At 27.2% G+C, this 15956-nt stretch overlaps 1 protein-coding gene across 24 annotated transcripts in view; it reads right to left on the reverse strand.

Moving 5' to 3' along the window:
- LOC129762521 (neurobeachin) overlaps window positions 1-15956 on the reverse strand; it is a 250072-nt gene that overhangs the window by 72405 nt on the left and 161711 nt on the right. For all 24 annotated transcript variants that reach the window (XM_055760855.1, XM_055760856.1, XM_055760843.1 and 21 more), the window contains exons 8-11: window positions 13324-13464; window positions 13069-13205; window positions 12927-12996; window positions 12693-12836 (exon numbers count right to left, since the gene is read on the reverse strand). In XM_055760855.1, the coding sequence (XP_055616830.1) occupies window positions 12693-12836; window positions 12927-12996; window positions 13069-13205; window positions 13324-13464 (492 nt within the window). The remainder of the gene's footprint in view (window positions 1-12692; window positions 12837-12926; window positions 12997-13068; window positions 13206-13323; window positions 13465-15956) is intronic.

Raw genomic sequence — 15956 nt, forward strand, 5'->3', positions numbered from 1 at the left:
TCGGATTGATGCCATGTGAATAAACTTTCATGTAATGTATGGCATTTATTTCCCTTTCTCTCGATAAATGTCAAGGTCTCTTCTCAACGGTCTCAAAGGTCGATTTGTCAGCACGAGGTACCGCACTTTTCCTACACCGATTCCTGTATGAATTTCGTCCAGTGAAGGACGTATTGTAATATAATTCTTCATGAAAGAAGTAGTAAAGAAAATGTGTCTGTGTAGAGATTGTGCTAGCTTCATGTGGAACTCACCCTTCTTGCAAGAGATATATGAAGGAGTATGGAGTATGGAGGAGTAGTAAAACCGGAATTCTGGTGAAGGGTTCATCAGAACCCCATGATTATGCCAACGCCTACTAAGCAAACTATGCGAAAAATCAAAAAAATTCAACAAATTGAAAATTAGAATAATTGAAATTAGAAAAAATGAGAAATTAATCAAATTAAAAAACTTAAAATAATATCAAAAATATTAAATTAGCAATCAATAATTTGAATCTAAAAATTGTAAAACAAAAAGATTTGCAAAATAAAAAAAATTGTTCCAAAAAATTGGAAACAACAAAATTTAAATTTTAAAAACATGTTAAAAAGAAACAAAAAATGAAAGTTTAATTCAAATTTTTAAATAATGAAAAAATTAAAAAGTGAAATTAAAAAAAATATTAGTTCAGAAAATTATAAACGCAGAAACTCGAAAATACAAAAAAAATCATTATTCTAAAGAAAAATAAAATAAAGATTAAAAATAAAATTTGAAAAAAATACTGAAAAAAATAAAATAAAGTTCATAAATTTGAATTCTTGAAATTCAAATTTCAGAAAAAATATAGCTCCATAAAAATAATAATTGAAAAAATGGAAATTAAAAAATATAAAATTTATAAAAATATCAATGTATAAAAAATTCAAAATATCAAAAATTTCGAGAATTAAAAACGCAAAAAAAAAATTCAATAAATTAAGAAATATTGAAATATCGATAATTCCAATAAATTAATGAATCAACAAATTCAAAATCTTGAATACAGAAGAAAATTTTGTTTTTTGTGAGTTATTATTGTCTTCAATTTACTTTTCATCATTTTATTTAATTTTTAATTTGTCTAAAATTGGCAATGTTTTGAAGTTTTCTTCAATTGTTCAATTCATTTTTCTGAATTTTATATTTTATATTGTAATTTTAAATTTGCTAAATTTGTTTTCTGAATTTTCTATTCTTCAAAGCTATTGTTTTCAGGTTTCAAATTCTAGAATTTTTGAATTTGTTAATCCTTTTTTGTTAATTATTTTTTTCCTGGAAGGAAAGGGAATGGATTTTTTTGGAATCTATTTAATTATTGATGAATTCAAAAATTCAAGAATTTGAAAACTGAAAACAATAGTTTTGGGGAATAAAAAATTCAGAAAACAAATTAAGCAAACTTAAAATTACAAACAATTAAATTCAGAAAGATGAATTGAACAAATGAAGAAAAAAATTGCAGATTGCAAATTAAAAAAAAAACAAGAAAAACTAAACAAATTAAAAATTAGATCAAATGATGAAAATTCAAAATAAAAGTGAATTCAAAACACTAATAACTTAGAAAAAATGAAGACAGTTGAATTAAAAAAAAAGAATAAAAAAAAACAAAGTGAGTTTAACAAATTAAGAAAAAATATATTGAAATTTCAGTAAACTGAAAATTCTGAAAGTTAAACAGATAGTGAACATTCGAAATTCAAGAAAGTGAATATCTAGGGAGTTTCAAATTGAAATTAGGAGACAATTGGCAAAATATTCATTAAATTAAATATTCAGAAGATCGAAAAAAAAACAAGAACTTGAAAAACTATATTATATTCTATAAGAATTAAAAAAAAAATAAAAATTACCACAAAATATAAAAATAAACAAAACATTAAAAACTTCAAGAAATTCGAAAAAAATGGGAATTAAAAAAAAATTGATTTAAAAAACCAAGAGGTTGAAAATTCTGACATCGCAATTTGAAACAAAAATTAGTCCAAAAATTAAAAAAAATTATTCTCAAATTCAAGAATTCGCAAAATTTAAAATATTCAAAATTTAAAAAATTGATCTTTAAAATTAAAAAAAAATAATTGGAAGGAATGAGAATTTTCAAACTTGAAAAATTGAATATAATTGAGAAATTGAAAATTTGGGAATCAAAAGAATAAAAAAAATTAAAATGGTGGACTTCCGAAGTCCAAACAATTTAAAATTTAAACAAATTAAAATTTACAAAACATTAAAAAATAAAAAAAATGAGAGATGAATTTAAATTTGAAAACAACATCAAGAAATAGACAATTTGTGAGATGGTAATTCAAAAGTTGAAACTCAAGAAAAAAACTAAAAACCCCAAACTCCAAAATATTCAAAAAAAAAACAATTTAGAATAATTGAACATTTTGAAAATTCTACAGATTACCAGTTTTAAAAACTGAATATTCAACAAATTGAAAATTACAATAAAAAATTCATTCAATTCAAACATGAACAATGAAAATTTTGAAATTTGAACGATGCATGAAGAATTCAAAGCTTTCAAAATTCAAGAAAAATATAAATTAAAAAAAACAAAATTCAACTAAGTGAAACTAAGTGAAAATAAATAACAAATCTGAAAATTGTAAAAAAAATAAAAAAGTAAGAACATTCAAATGTCGAAAATTTTCAAATTCTGAAATAATCACTATTTAGATTTTAAATTCAGGAAATGAATATTATTAATTTTGAATTTATAAAATTTCATATTTTCAAATATTTTCAATTTCTATAATTGTTGTTTGATTCGTAATTTTTCCTAATTTACGATCTCCTCAAAATATAATTTTAAAAATAGTAAAAGATTTTAGATTTGTGGTTTCTGAATTTGCTTATTTTTGTTTTTTTTTACTTTTTTGAGTTCTAAATTTGGCAAAATTCTCAATTTACTGATTTTTGTTTTGTATTTCAATATTTTATTTTCTCTTAATTTGTTAAACTCAATTTGTTTTTTTTTATTCTTTTTTTTTCTCAACTGTCTTCATTTTTTTCTAAGTTATTTTTGTTTTGAATTCACTTTTATTTTGAATTTTCATCATTTTATTTTTAATTTGTTTTGTTTTTTTGTTTTTTTTTTAAATTTGCAAACTGCAATTTTTTCTTCATTTGTTCAATTCATTTTTCTGTATTTTATGTTTTGTAATTTTAAGTTTGCTAAATTTGTTTTCTGAATTTTATATTCCCCAAAACTATTGTTTTCAGTTTTCAAATTCTTGAATTTTTGAATTGATCGAAAAAGCTAATTCAGGAAATAGGAAAAAGACGTATATAAAGTGTGAAGAAAGTTAAGTTTAAAGGAATAACAATACAAAACATCGAAGATTCGAAAATATAAGGCTCCGTGAAGTAGAAAATCCTAAATTCCTAAAAATCATAAATTTAAAGAAAAACAGCATAGTTAAACTTTTAGAAAATAACTATTCTATTCTTATAAAAAAAATCAATTTTTTTTATTAAAATAACAATTCTAATTCTAAATGATTGATTATTCATAACATACTGGAAAAAAAGATTTTTGAAATCTACAATCAAAATTCTGAAATTCACAAATTAAGGATCCAATGAATTGAAAGTTTGAAAATCAGAATCAAAATTAAAAAAAAAGAAATAATATTCTAAACTTAAAAAATGCAAAATTTCGGAAAATAGATATTGCTTTATTGCTTTGTTGATTTATTACTTTATTGCTTAATTGCTTAATTGCTTTATTACTTTATTGATTTATTGCTGTATTGCTTTATTGCTGTATTGCTTTATTGCTTTATTGCTTTATTGCTTTTATTGCTTTATTGCTTTATTGCTTTATTGCTTTATTGCTTTATTGCTTTATTGCTTTATTGCTTTATTGCTTTATTGCATTATTGCTTTATTGCTTTATTGCTTCATTGCTTTATTGCTTTATTGCTTTATTGCTTTATTGCTTTATTGCTTTATTGCTTTATTGCTTTATTGCTTTATTGCTTTATTGCTTTATTGCTTTATTGCTTTATTGCTTTATTGCTTTATTGCTTTATTGCTTTATTGCTTTATTGCTTTATTGCTTTATTGCTTTATTGCTTTATTGCTTTATTGCTTTATTGCTTTATTGCTTTATTGCTTTATTGCTTTATTGCTTCATTGCTTTATTGCTTTATTGCTTTATTGCTTTATTGCTTTATTGCTTTATTGCTTTATTGCTTTATTGCTTTATTGCTTTATTGCTTTATTGCTTTATTGCTTTATTGCTTTATTGCTTTATTGCTTTATTGCTTTATTGCTTTATTGCTTTATTGCTTTATTGCTTTATTGCTTTATTGCTTTATTGCTTTATTGCTTCATTGCTTTATTGCTTTATTGCTTTATTGCTTTATTGCTTTATTGCTTTATTGCTTTATTGCTTTATTGCTTTATTGCTTTATTGCTTTATTGCTTTATTGCTTTATTGCTTTATTGCTTTATTGCTTTATTGCTTTATTGCTTTATTGCTTTATTGCTTTATTGCTTTATTGCTTTATTGCTTTATTGCTTTATTGCTTTATTGCTTTATTGCTTTATTGCTTTATTGCTTTATTGCTTTATTGCTTTATTGCTTTATTGCTTTATTGCTTTATTGCTTTATTGCTTTATTGCTTTATTGCTTTATTGCTTTATTGCTTTATTGCTTTATTGCTTTATTGCTTTATTGCTTTATTGCTTTATTGCTTTATTGCTTTATTGCTTTATTGCTTTATTGCTTTATTGCTTTATTGCTTTATTGCTTTATTGCTTTATTGCTTTATTGCTTTATTGCTTTATTGTTTTATTGCTTCATGGCATTACTCATAATACCATTCTGATGGGAATTCATCATTCGTCAGGTAAAACGAGTACTGGTATTGGCAGGAAGTTGCTGAACCGAGAAAAATGTTCATTGGAGCGTTAATCCTATTCCGGTTTTAAGAGCGAGTTCAGTCAGATTTTCCACGAAGGTAGATGATACGGGGCAAAACCCGGATCTGAAACCAGACGAATGAATGAATGCATTTCTACGTAATGAAGAACAAACAGCAACGGGTTTTTTTTTACTCTCTCGGTCTCTCTCTCCCTCGCTCTGATTTTGCTCTCCAATTTTTCCGCTGTCTGTTCCAACTGCTTGTTTGGATTCATATTTATTCGAGATGAACGGCCGATTTTTTTTGCTGTTAATCTGGTCACAGACTTTTTCCCAAGAGGGAGAAATGGCGATGCACCCGGTAGTGGAAAATTCGAAACCACAGCATAGAGTAGCTGCACTGTACAAATGAAACCGACGAGACGGGAGAAAAAAATCTCGTTTAGGTGCAAATATTGGATATTTTTTAATCCTATTTTCAGCGCAGGGCTTTCGTCCTTTCCGTGTGGGTTCGATGTCCGATACGGAGAGCTAAACATGAAAGAGCTTGCGAGCAATGACTTTTTTTTCCCATTACTTGTTGTTTACGTTCTTTTTCGTTGGGAGTATATCCAAGCTACATCGCACTCTTTTTCATCGCGGGATTGGAAGCGAAAGCTAGAGCCAGTTAATTAACAAAGTAGAGTGGTTTGATTACATGTAAAAAAAGTGAATATACATGATAATTTCGACTACATTCCGTCTGATTGAATGTGGCGCAAATAGGACACGGAAGTTCACTTCTCCTCAACGGATTCGGATTTCCCTCCGTTATTAATGGCTTCATTCCGAATTCTTGTTTTGTTCGTTTTCATTTTCTTTCCAATCGCCGGAATTGGGAGCTATTTCAGTCGATGTCATTTCCACTGCATTAATTTGGTTGCATTAATATTCATCATAAGCAAACCTCATCAAACAGTACAATACACAGGGACGATGCATTTATATTATTATTATGATTATGACCGCTGTCATTCAAACTGGTGCGAATTTTCTGCACCTATCATCACACCCCCGCAACACTGAGCAAGCAACAGCAGAATAGCCTGGATGTTGTTCAAAACAAGAGGTGCAAAGTGCTGAATAAATAAATTTCATGCCATCGGATCGTCAGCCAACAACAAGTGCTTTACAAATTCTTCTCAACCCCTCTAACGAAAAAGAGGTGGTGGTGGTGATGATTATTCATGTTTTATTTGCTCCCTTACATTTACTATTATTTCAGCACCACCAAACGAACCACGGAAAGTGCTGATATCGTATTTGACGATTCCAGTAGGCCGCACATTTAGCGATTCCGTTCATTGTTATCAAAATATGCGAAGCGTAACTAATATTTATTAACTCAATCAACGGGTACCCATCGAATGGTCGCTCAGAACAATGAAGCGGGTCCGAAAACTCGCTGAAAGTTATTGATACTCAATTTGCGAGAGCGTTAGTCATCATTTATTTCATACGAAAGGAAATATATCATGCAGAAACCAAACGTGATTACGACCTACTCATGCAATTATTTCAAAATGAAAAAAAAAAGACAACAGAGTGAACAACGAAATACACACAAACGCATTCTAGAATATGTTTAGTGTCATCATTGCCTTTTTTTCGAAGTATTCGTTATGCTGTGTTGTAACGGTACAATATTCCGGAAAAATCAACGAAGGGAAAGGAAACAATATAAAAATAAAAAAACCAAAACCATTCGTAAGATTCGCAATGCAAATCGAAGTAGAAATAAACCGGAGAGAAAAATAACCACTGAGCTTTTCGATGTGAAATCTATGACAACACTCATTGGTAAATAATAAAAATTCTGAAATATTTCTGGATAAAAAATAAAAGCTACAGTGTTTGGTATTTCCAAACAAAAAATAATCAAATACAAAAAAAAGATGATACAATGTATCTCAACATTCAAACGGGAATTAAAAATAATTGTTCTGATTAAATTTTTTTCCAATGTTCTCTGAATCATGTTCACACACATTCAGCCTTATTTCTGCCGATGACGATATAGGTAGACTCAGAACCAATTCGCCTAGTACAAAACATGCTATTTACACTCCGCCCTGAGCGCGTATTTTTTTGTTTATAATTCCTATATCGACCCGAAATTCCAATAGTTTTGATAGATATATTACACTCGCGCAAACGCGCACACACGCATTCCCGAAACCTCTCATCATCATTCGCATCAACGCTGGTATGTGTGTAGTATGTGTTTGTGAAACTATTTACAGCGTGTCTCGTTCTATCCCTTCAATTTTGCACTGATCTAAAATAAAGTAAAACACATCCCTTCCAGTGCATAGTGATTTAGCAAGCCAAAACCACGAAATAATTAGCGAATAGAAAATTTCAAATCTTGAGCATATTATTTCCACAGTAAACCTTCGAATGTTTTTTGTCTGAATTTTTTTTTTGTTAATTTAAAATTTCCTGATTTTTATCCAAATTTTCAACTCTGTATTTCTTCTAAATTTTTTGAATTCTTAGTTTTCTGAATTTTCAAAATTTAAAAAAAATATGTTTTGAAATTTATGTTTATTTCCAAATTTTAAATCACTTTTCCTATTTTTGTGATTTTTTCCCCTAACTTCTTTGTAAAGTTTTATTTTTCAAAATAATTTTTTTTTAATTTTTCGATGTTCTAAATATATTTTTTTCAAAATATTCGATTTTCCGAACTTTTTCAATTTCTAATTTTTTTTAAATTTAAATTTGCGATTTTTTTTTCTAATTTTTAAATTCTTTTGATTCTTATTTAATTTTCAATTTTATGAAACAAATTTCTTCATTTTATTTAATTTCAGTTTTCTGAGGAAAAATCTCGAAATATCCAATAAACGACATATTTAGTCCTCTGGGTTTTTTTTTATTTTAATGTTCTCAATTTTAACAATTTTTCATTTTCACAACTTTGACTGACTGACATTGGGTTTGTTCAGTTAAGAAGTTTTATTTTCAAATCCATGTTTTTTTTAATTTTTTTTTTTATCCGAATAATAAGTCTTTAGAATTTCCGATTTTTCAGATTTTTGTTTGTTGTAAATGTTTTCAATTCTCATAACTTTCTCGTTTTCACATTTCTATTTCACTAATTACATTTTTCTAATAACTTTTTTGGTTTACTTATTTTTCAAATTTCTGAATATTCAATTTATTTTTCCTAAAATTTACAGTTTGCTCAATTTTTGTTTTTTTTTCACCTTTTATTTTGGTGTTTTTCAATGTTCCGAGTTTTTGATTTTTCTGAAGTTTCAGTTTTTCATTTTTTTTTATTTTCTTAATTTTTCGATATTTTTTTTAAATTTTTAAAATCTAAATTTTCAATTTTTCAATTTGATTGTTGTCAGATTTTTTTTGTTTGATTATCTGAATTATTTATCTCTCTGATTTTTTTCACATATTGTTAAAAGTTTCAATTTTCTGATAATTTCATTTTTTATTTATTTTGATTTTTTTTTTCTTTTTTTCTATTTGTTCTTAACCTTGTTACTTTTTTATTATGTTTGTTAATTTTTCTAATTACATTTTGTTCATCAAGATTCTGATTTTTTCAATTGGATTTTTTTTTAATTTTCAATGTTCTCATTTTAACATTTCCCATATTTTTAGTTTTCGAAATTTTCAATTTGTTTAAAGTTGTTTTCCCGAAAATTTCTTTTCTCATTTGCTATACCATTTAATTTCTTCATTTTTACAATTTTTTGATTTTTTTAAATGAAATTTTCTAAATTGTGTTTTTTTTAACTTTTTTTTAACTCTTATTTTATTAGTTTTAAATTAATTCAATAATTTTTTTAACTAAAAACAATTTAAATCAAATTTTTCTTGATTTTTTTTATTTTCTGAAATGCTGGATTTTCTTTTTTTTATTTTCAACATATAAAATTTCCTGAACCTAATTTGTTTTCAATTTATTTATTTTTTCAATATTCTTTTTTTTCAATCTTAATTGATAAATTATAAAATAATAATATTTAATTAAATTTATTATTAATTAATAAATTAAAAAAACCTGAAAATATCAATTTTAGAACATATTAAAATTGAACAAATTTAATAATTCATCAAAATGGAAAATCAAAACACTGAACAGTTATGTTTTGATTCTTCATTTTGATGATTTTTTTTTTCATTCTCATATTTCTGAAAATAAAATTTCCTCGTAGCATTCAATACGAGTTTCGATTTTCAATTTTACGAATTTTTAATTCTTAGATTTATACATTTTTTAATGCATTTTAGTTTTTTTATTTTCAGTTTTCTGAATTATCTTATTTTTCTCTTGTTTCAAATTTTAAATTTCCTGAAGTTTTGAGTTTTGAAATTTATAATTTTCTTGAATGTGTAGTTAAAATTTTCTGAATCTTCAATTCCCTGAATTGTCTTGTTTTTTGAATTAACAATTTTCAGAATTTTAAATTTTGGAATCTTTTTTGAATTTTTAGATATTTTATTTGCTTTTATTTTGTTGCTTTTTTATTTTTAATTTCCCGGAAAATCAATTTTCTGAACCTCATAATTTGTAATGCTTTGAATTATTATTTGTATTTTTTGAAATCTCTAACTTTTTGGATTTTTTGATTTTTTAATCATTATATTTTCAGAACCGTTGGTTGCGTTTATGTTATTGCACAATCATTTTCAAATTTCTCGATTATCAATTTTCAGAATTTTTAATTCTCTGAATTTTGAATTTTTTGAATTCTCAATTTTGTAAATTTTCAACTCTTTGAGTTTTTAACTTGGACCTCAACGTTGTTTAAATTTTGATTTTGAATTTTTTTAGCTTTTTAAGCTTTCAATTTTCAGAATTTTAAAATTTTGAATTTTCAAATTAGAATTTGTCTAATTTCTTTTATTTCTAATTTTTCGAATTTTCAATTTATTGAGCTTCCATTTATCGCTGTTCAGTTTTTTCGATTTTTCATTCTATTGGAATTTAAATTTTCATTTTTTTTTTAATTTATTAATTTTTTGAATTTTAAACTATTGTTTTTCTTCAGAATTTTATGTTTTTTTTAAATTTCAGAACCTTAAATTTTTATTACTTTGTTGCTTCTTTATTTTACATTTTTTGAATTTCAAATCTCTCAAATTTCAATTGTTTGAATTTTGATAATTGAATTTGATTTTTTTTTTAATAATTCGATTGTTCGATATTTCTATAAGAAAGTCCAATTTCTTTCTTAATTTTTAATAATTTTTCAATAACATTTTTTTCATTTTTTTTTAATTTGAAATTTTGACATTGTAATTTTTTTATATTTAAATATTTTGTTTTCATTTTATCATTTAATTATAGAAAAATTTGTTTTAAAAAATTAAGATTAATAATTTTTTATAACAAATTTTTCTAAAATTTTCAATTTTTGGTATTTCAATTATACGCATTTTCAATTTCATGAATTGACCATTTTGATTGATTTAATTTAGAATTTGATAATTGATATGATTTTTTTTTTATTATTCTTTATTTTATTTACAATTTTTTTAGCATCTAATTTACTAAACTTTTGATCCTCTTTAATTTTTTTTTTCAAATTAAAATTTTGGCATTCCAATTTTATCGAATATTTTTTTATCTCCATTATTTATGAAATGTTTTAATAAGAAAATTTTTCAATATCCTGGTATTTCAATTATACGCATTTTAAATTTATTGAATTAACCATTTAAAACATGAAAATATTTTCTATTATTGAAATATTCAGTTTTTTAGATTTTCAAGTTAAAATTTATCTTTTTTTTTCTGAATCTGTAGCTTTCTAAAAATTGTTTCGAAATTTTTGGAATTTCTATACTCCTGAAAAACTTTTTTGCATTTTTTTCTAGTCTTGCTCAATTGTTTTATCTTAATATTCAGTTCTCTAAACTTTGAATTTCTAAAATTCTTTATTTTGAAAACTTTTCATTTTTTTTAAACAGTTACAGTTTATATTTTTTTTTTTGAGTTTTGAGTATTCTAAATTTTATAAATTTCTGAATGTTTTGCAATCTAAATAAAGTAATTTTCAGTTTCTAAAGTACTCATTTTTAAAATTATGTTGAGCATTCGTTTACGTTGAAATAAATAGAAAATTGATGCTTCGGAAAATGAAATCAAAAAACAATATTCAAAACAAATTAAAACCAAAATCAAATATAAAAAAAAACTAGAACTAAAATTAGATTTTAAAAATTTTATAATTTCCTAAACGGTTTTAAAATAAGTAATTATCAGTGTTTTTACCTTTCGAAAATTCGGAAATTTAAAAAATAATTAAAACCAAAATTAAAAAGAAACAACTTTCAAAAATAAATAAAACTAAAATTAAATATAAAAAAATTAAGTCGAAGAAATTGAAGATTAAGAAAAAGATTTTTTAAATGTTATAATATCGTGAATGTTCTGAATTCTAATATAAGTAGTTTCCAGTAGTTTTACCTTCCTAAAGTATTCATTTTTTGAACTATTATGAGTCAAACGTACGTTCAAATAAATAGAAAATTTAAGATTCGGAAAATTAGAAAACGAAAATTCAAAATTTTAAAAAAATCCGAATTTGAATTGAAAAGAAAAAAAAATTATTTAAAATTTTTTTTAAACAAAAAATAAAGAAAATTAATCATTTTTTTTTCTTAATTCTCAACTTCCAGTTTTCCTCTTATTTTCCATTTCTTGTTTATTAGTTTTCACTTTTCAAAAACTGTTATTTTTCAAGAATTTTTAGATTTTTCTATTTTGTTTTTAGAATTTGAGTGCATTTTCTATTTTTTTTAAATTTTTTTCTCAATTTTATTTTTTTCTGATTTTGTTTTTTTTATTTCTTCGACCTTATTTTTGTTTTAGTTTCATTTTCAGTTTTTGATATTTAAGTTTAGTTTTTGCGAATTTCAACTTTTCTTTCGAATAAGTATTTTTTTGAATTTTGTTACTTTCTAATTTATATTTTTTGGTTTACAATTTTCCGATTCAATATTTGATTTCTTTTTATCGTAACCTTTTTATCGTTTTATCAAGATTTTTTTTTATTTTATTTTGTTATTTTTAATTTTGCTGCCTTTTGAATTTTGTTTCAGTTTTTTCTATTTTTCGACATCCAGGTTTTCGGTTTGTCTTGTTTGTTTTTTTGTGTCCTTTAGTGAAAGTTTTTTTTTCGTTTCCGGAATTTTCAGTTTTGTGGTTTGCCACTTTATATTTTTTCCAATATTCCGGTTTACAAGCTCATCGATAAATCGATTATCCAATTCTTCTGGTTTATCGACTCATCTGTTTTTACTTATTGCATAAATATTTGAAATGTATATTGTATATTGCAATGCAAATTTATTTTATAATGAATACCAATTATTTTAGAAAACCATAATCAATGGAGCTTTTTTTCCGAACAATAGCAAATCAAAAAGCTTTCATGGTTTTGGCACATGAATTCACTCTGTAACCGAGAAGAGATTGTTTCTATTCTCTAGCAAACAAGAAACGGTGTATATACGCATTTTTGTGAGCTAAATCATAGCCAATGTGCTTTTGGTGGTGAGAAAGGATCCTTCATTGTTTTTTTTGCTCTCTCCTCTAAAGAAACAAAAACGATTTGTGTAGACGACACGTGGGTGTGTTTGGCTTCGCTAGACGCCGACCTAGGGGACCTCTAGAAGCCTCAAACGGCAGTGAAGGAAGACAGGGCGGAAGGAAGACGTCTTCCGGGAATATGGTGCGCGAAAAAAGAACCCAAAACACAAAGCACTCGACACGTACCTGTTTCAGCAGAAGATCCGAGTTGGCCGACAGACAGGTGACCAGGTATTTCGTGAGGCTCAGAAACGAGCCCAGCACCTCCGACGTGAGATGATCGCGAGAGGAACGCTGCAGCATGAATGAAATGACCAGGAAGCCGCGATTCTGCAAGAAACGAAACACATACTTATAAATCACCATCCGTCTCCGTCGTCAGCTAATGCTTCGATGGGGAAGGGAGGTATTTCAACTGACCTGAATCATGTGCTGCTGCACCGTTTGTGAGCTTTCCACCAACTCGCAGATGAATCCGAGCAGCTTTGCGCTACGATACATAAAAAACGATACAATCAGTAATCAGATTTTGATGGTGTCCCTTTTCCTTTTTCTCACTCACCAAAGCGTCGGATCCTTCTTGACGTCGGTCCCCTCGTATGGCATGTCCAGCTGGGAGAACAGCGGGAATAGCACCTGAATGCCACCGATCGAATTGAGCGTGCAGTGAATCGAGTGGGTGACTACCGCTTTCACGTCCTGTGGGGGGAAGAGATGACAAAAGCGAGAGAAGAAGAAAGGAAGGAGAGGCCACATAAAACGTATCATAAAAACCGAAAATCATCGACGCATTTCATCGTTCGTTAATCGCACTCACCTGTAGCATCAGCGAGTGGGGCGTGTGCACAAAGTAGGACAGGTTACCCTTGGGGGCTGATTGTAGACACAGCTGGCCATCGGTGGCGACGGGATTGTACATGAAGACGATTGCACTCGACAGCTTGCCATCGTACAGAACCTGTGGGGTGGGGGGAAAATGAGAGAGCGGAAGTTCGTTAGTTTTGGCGTCGGAGGGGGTGCGATAATGGATCGGAAGATCACACATACACACATACACAACGACGGTACGCTACACAAGCTTAACGCTACTGTTTCGCGGATAAGCGAGGGAGGAGTAGTGACTGAAACTAAGAGAAGTTTAAAAGTTGGGGCCTCAGCGGTTTTATATGGATTGATGAATGAAACCTTGTTCCATACATATCTATATTCATGCATAGATTTTCTCTGTATAGGATAAACGAAAAGGAAGATAAGCATTTTATGAGATATTAGCAAACCCTGTAAACTTTGTTCTACCAAAAAGCGATTTTTCGTAGGTACTTCTGATTTGATTTCCATATTTCCTTTTGTTATACTCATGAATCACTCCAACTGGAAGAAGCCATAACTGAAGTGTCCTACTATACATTTCACTAAGAAACTAATATTCTAGGTCTCGAAACTACTTGAAACTCATTTGCTTCGATGTATTGTTCAGGGGGGCATGACGAATCGCCAATTTTCGTGCATTGCGCCTACATGAATCAGTGTTCGATCCTCTGATTGGTGGGATGCTGCGCTGCGAGTGAAGTGAGATAACCAAATCATCCGCTTTTTTCTGCAATTCACCTTATTTATAGTTTCTATTTCTTACTTTTTTCTTTGAATGTTTTTTCTTTTTTTGTTTTTACCAATTTTAACATAATATTTATGCTTTTTTTATAATTTTTCTTAATTTTTTATTGTCTATGATTTTTTTTTTAATTTTCCGTATTTTTTTTGTGTATTCATAAATTCTCTGAATTTTCTTGAATTTTAGAATTTTTATGCACTTTTCTATTTTTTTCTGTTTGTTCTCGAGTATTTTTTAAAATTTCTCTAAATTTTTCTGCACTTTCCTTTTTTTTAATTTTTTTTTATTATTTCGAAAGATTTTTTTTTTATTTTTGTTTGTATTTCTACATTTTTCTAAATTTTCTGAATTTGTCATTTTTTTCTTATTTGTTTCTTATTTTTTTCAGATTCTCTCTGATAGTTTCCAAATTCTTCTAATTTTCCAAATTGATTTTTTTTCATTATTTTCAATGTTTTTCCTTGAGTTCTTCTGTATTTTTTGATTTTTTTATACATTCAACTTTTTCAATTTTTTTTCAAAATTTTATGTTTGCAGCGACCCGTTATACAGACGTGTTTTGTATACCCAAAATTATCAATAAGCTCGAGCCTGAATAAATACATCTTTATTGCATAATCCTTATTGCGAATCGTGTGAATAAGTTTATGAGAACGTCGGCTCGATCTCGAGCCTAAACAAATACATCTCTCTTGCACGATCCTTGTTTGCGGGTCGTGTGATTCACAGTTCATTTTTGTTTATTCTAAAAGAGGGAAGGTCTAGTTTACGAAAGGGTTTTTGTTTATACTTTGAGGTTTTATGATAGGGGCGAACTGATAACTAGTTCGTTTGCTGAGATTATTTCTGTATGTATTCTCTTTTTTTTTCTGAATAATTTGGACATTTTCTGATTTTCCTAATTTTTTTTCTGAATTTGTCTGATTTTTTTCTTCTATTCGATTTTTCATATTTTTCGTATCCTTTTCTGATTGTATTTCTGAATTTTTCTGATTTTTAATTTTTTGTTTTAAATTTCACCTAATTTTTTTGAATATACTCCTTTTTTTGAATAATTTGAACATTTTCTGATTATTCTAATTTCTTTTTCTGAATGTTTCTTCTGAAATTTTTTGAGCTTTTTTGAACTTGGCTCAATTTTTTTTTTGAATTTGTCGGAATATTTTTTGTTTTCTTCAATTTTTGTTCAAATTCTTCTGAGGTTTTCTGACTTTTTTTTTAATTTGTCTGATGAGCTTTTTTGAACATGAACTTTGTAGTTTAAAGCCTGTATAGTTGAAAAAGATAATCAATCAACTAATTTATGAGGATTGACCCTTCAATCTATCATGACGAGAAGCAATTTTATTCTATCATATTAGCAAGCCGAAAGGCAGTATTAAATTGTTGAAATTTGAATGAAAATTATTATATACTTAATATTATTTGAATACTTAAAAAAAAAAATAAAAATTTGTTGTGTGAGCGTTCAATCTGAAAGAACCTGTACTTTACCATACTGTATTCAATAGATTCTCTCAATAACACACAGTCACTCCTCCCAGCTTTCCACCTATCGAAATTGAACGAAAAAAAAACAACAAATCGAGAGAAAATCACACATCATGCAGACACATTGTACAGCTCAGGCCTCTGAAAACGCCGAAGCGGCCTGGGGGGGGACTGCCAATCTAACTCACGATCCCTGCGCGCAGGTTACACTACCTGCGCCACCGTCGTTCTCCCGCCAAGACACCAGCCCGGGGGACAGAAAGCGCTTCTCTAGGACAACTTGGAACAAACTTAAAACTAGGATAACTGCTAGAGGGCGATGAGAAAAAAAAACAAACGGAAGAATG

Source organism: Toxorhynchites rutilus, chromosome 1 (assembly GCF_029784135.1).
Source record: "Toxorhynchites rutilus septentrionalis strain SRP chromosome 1, ASM2978413v1, whole genome shotgun sequence".
NCBI lineage: Eukaryota > Metazoa > Arthropoda > Insecta > Diptera > Culicidae > Toxorhynchites > Toxorhynchites rutilus.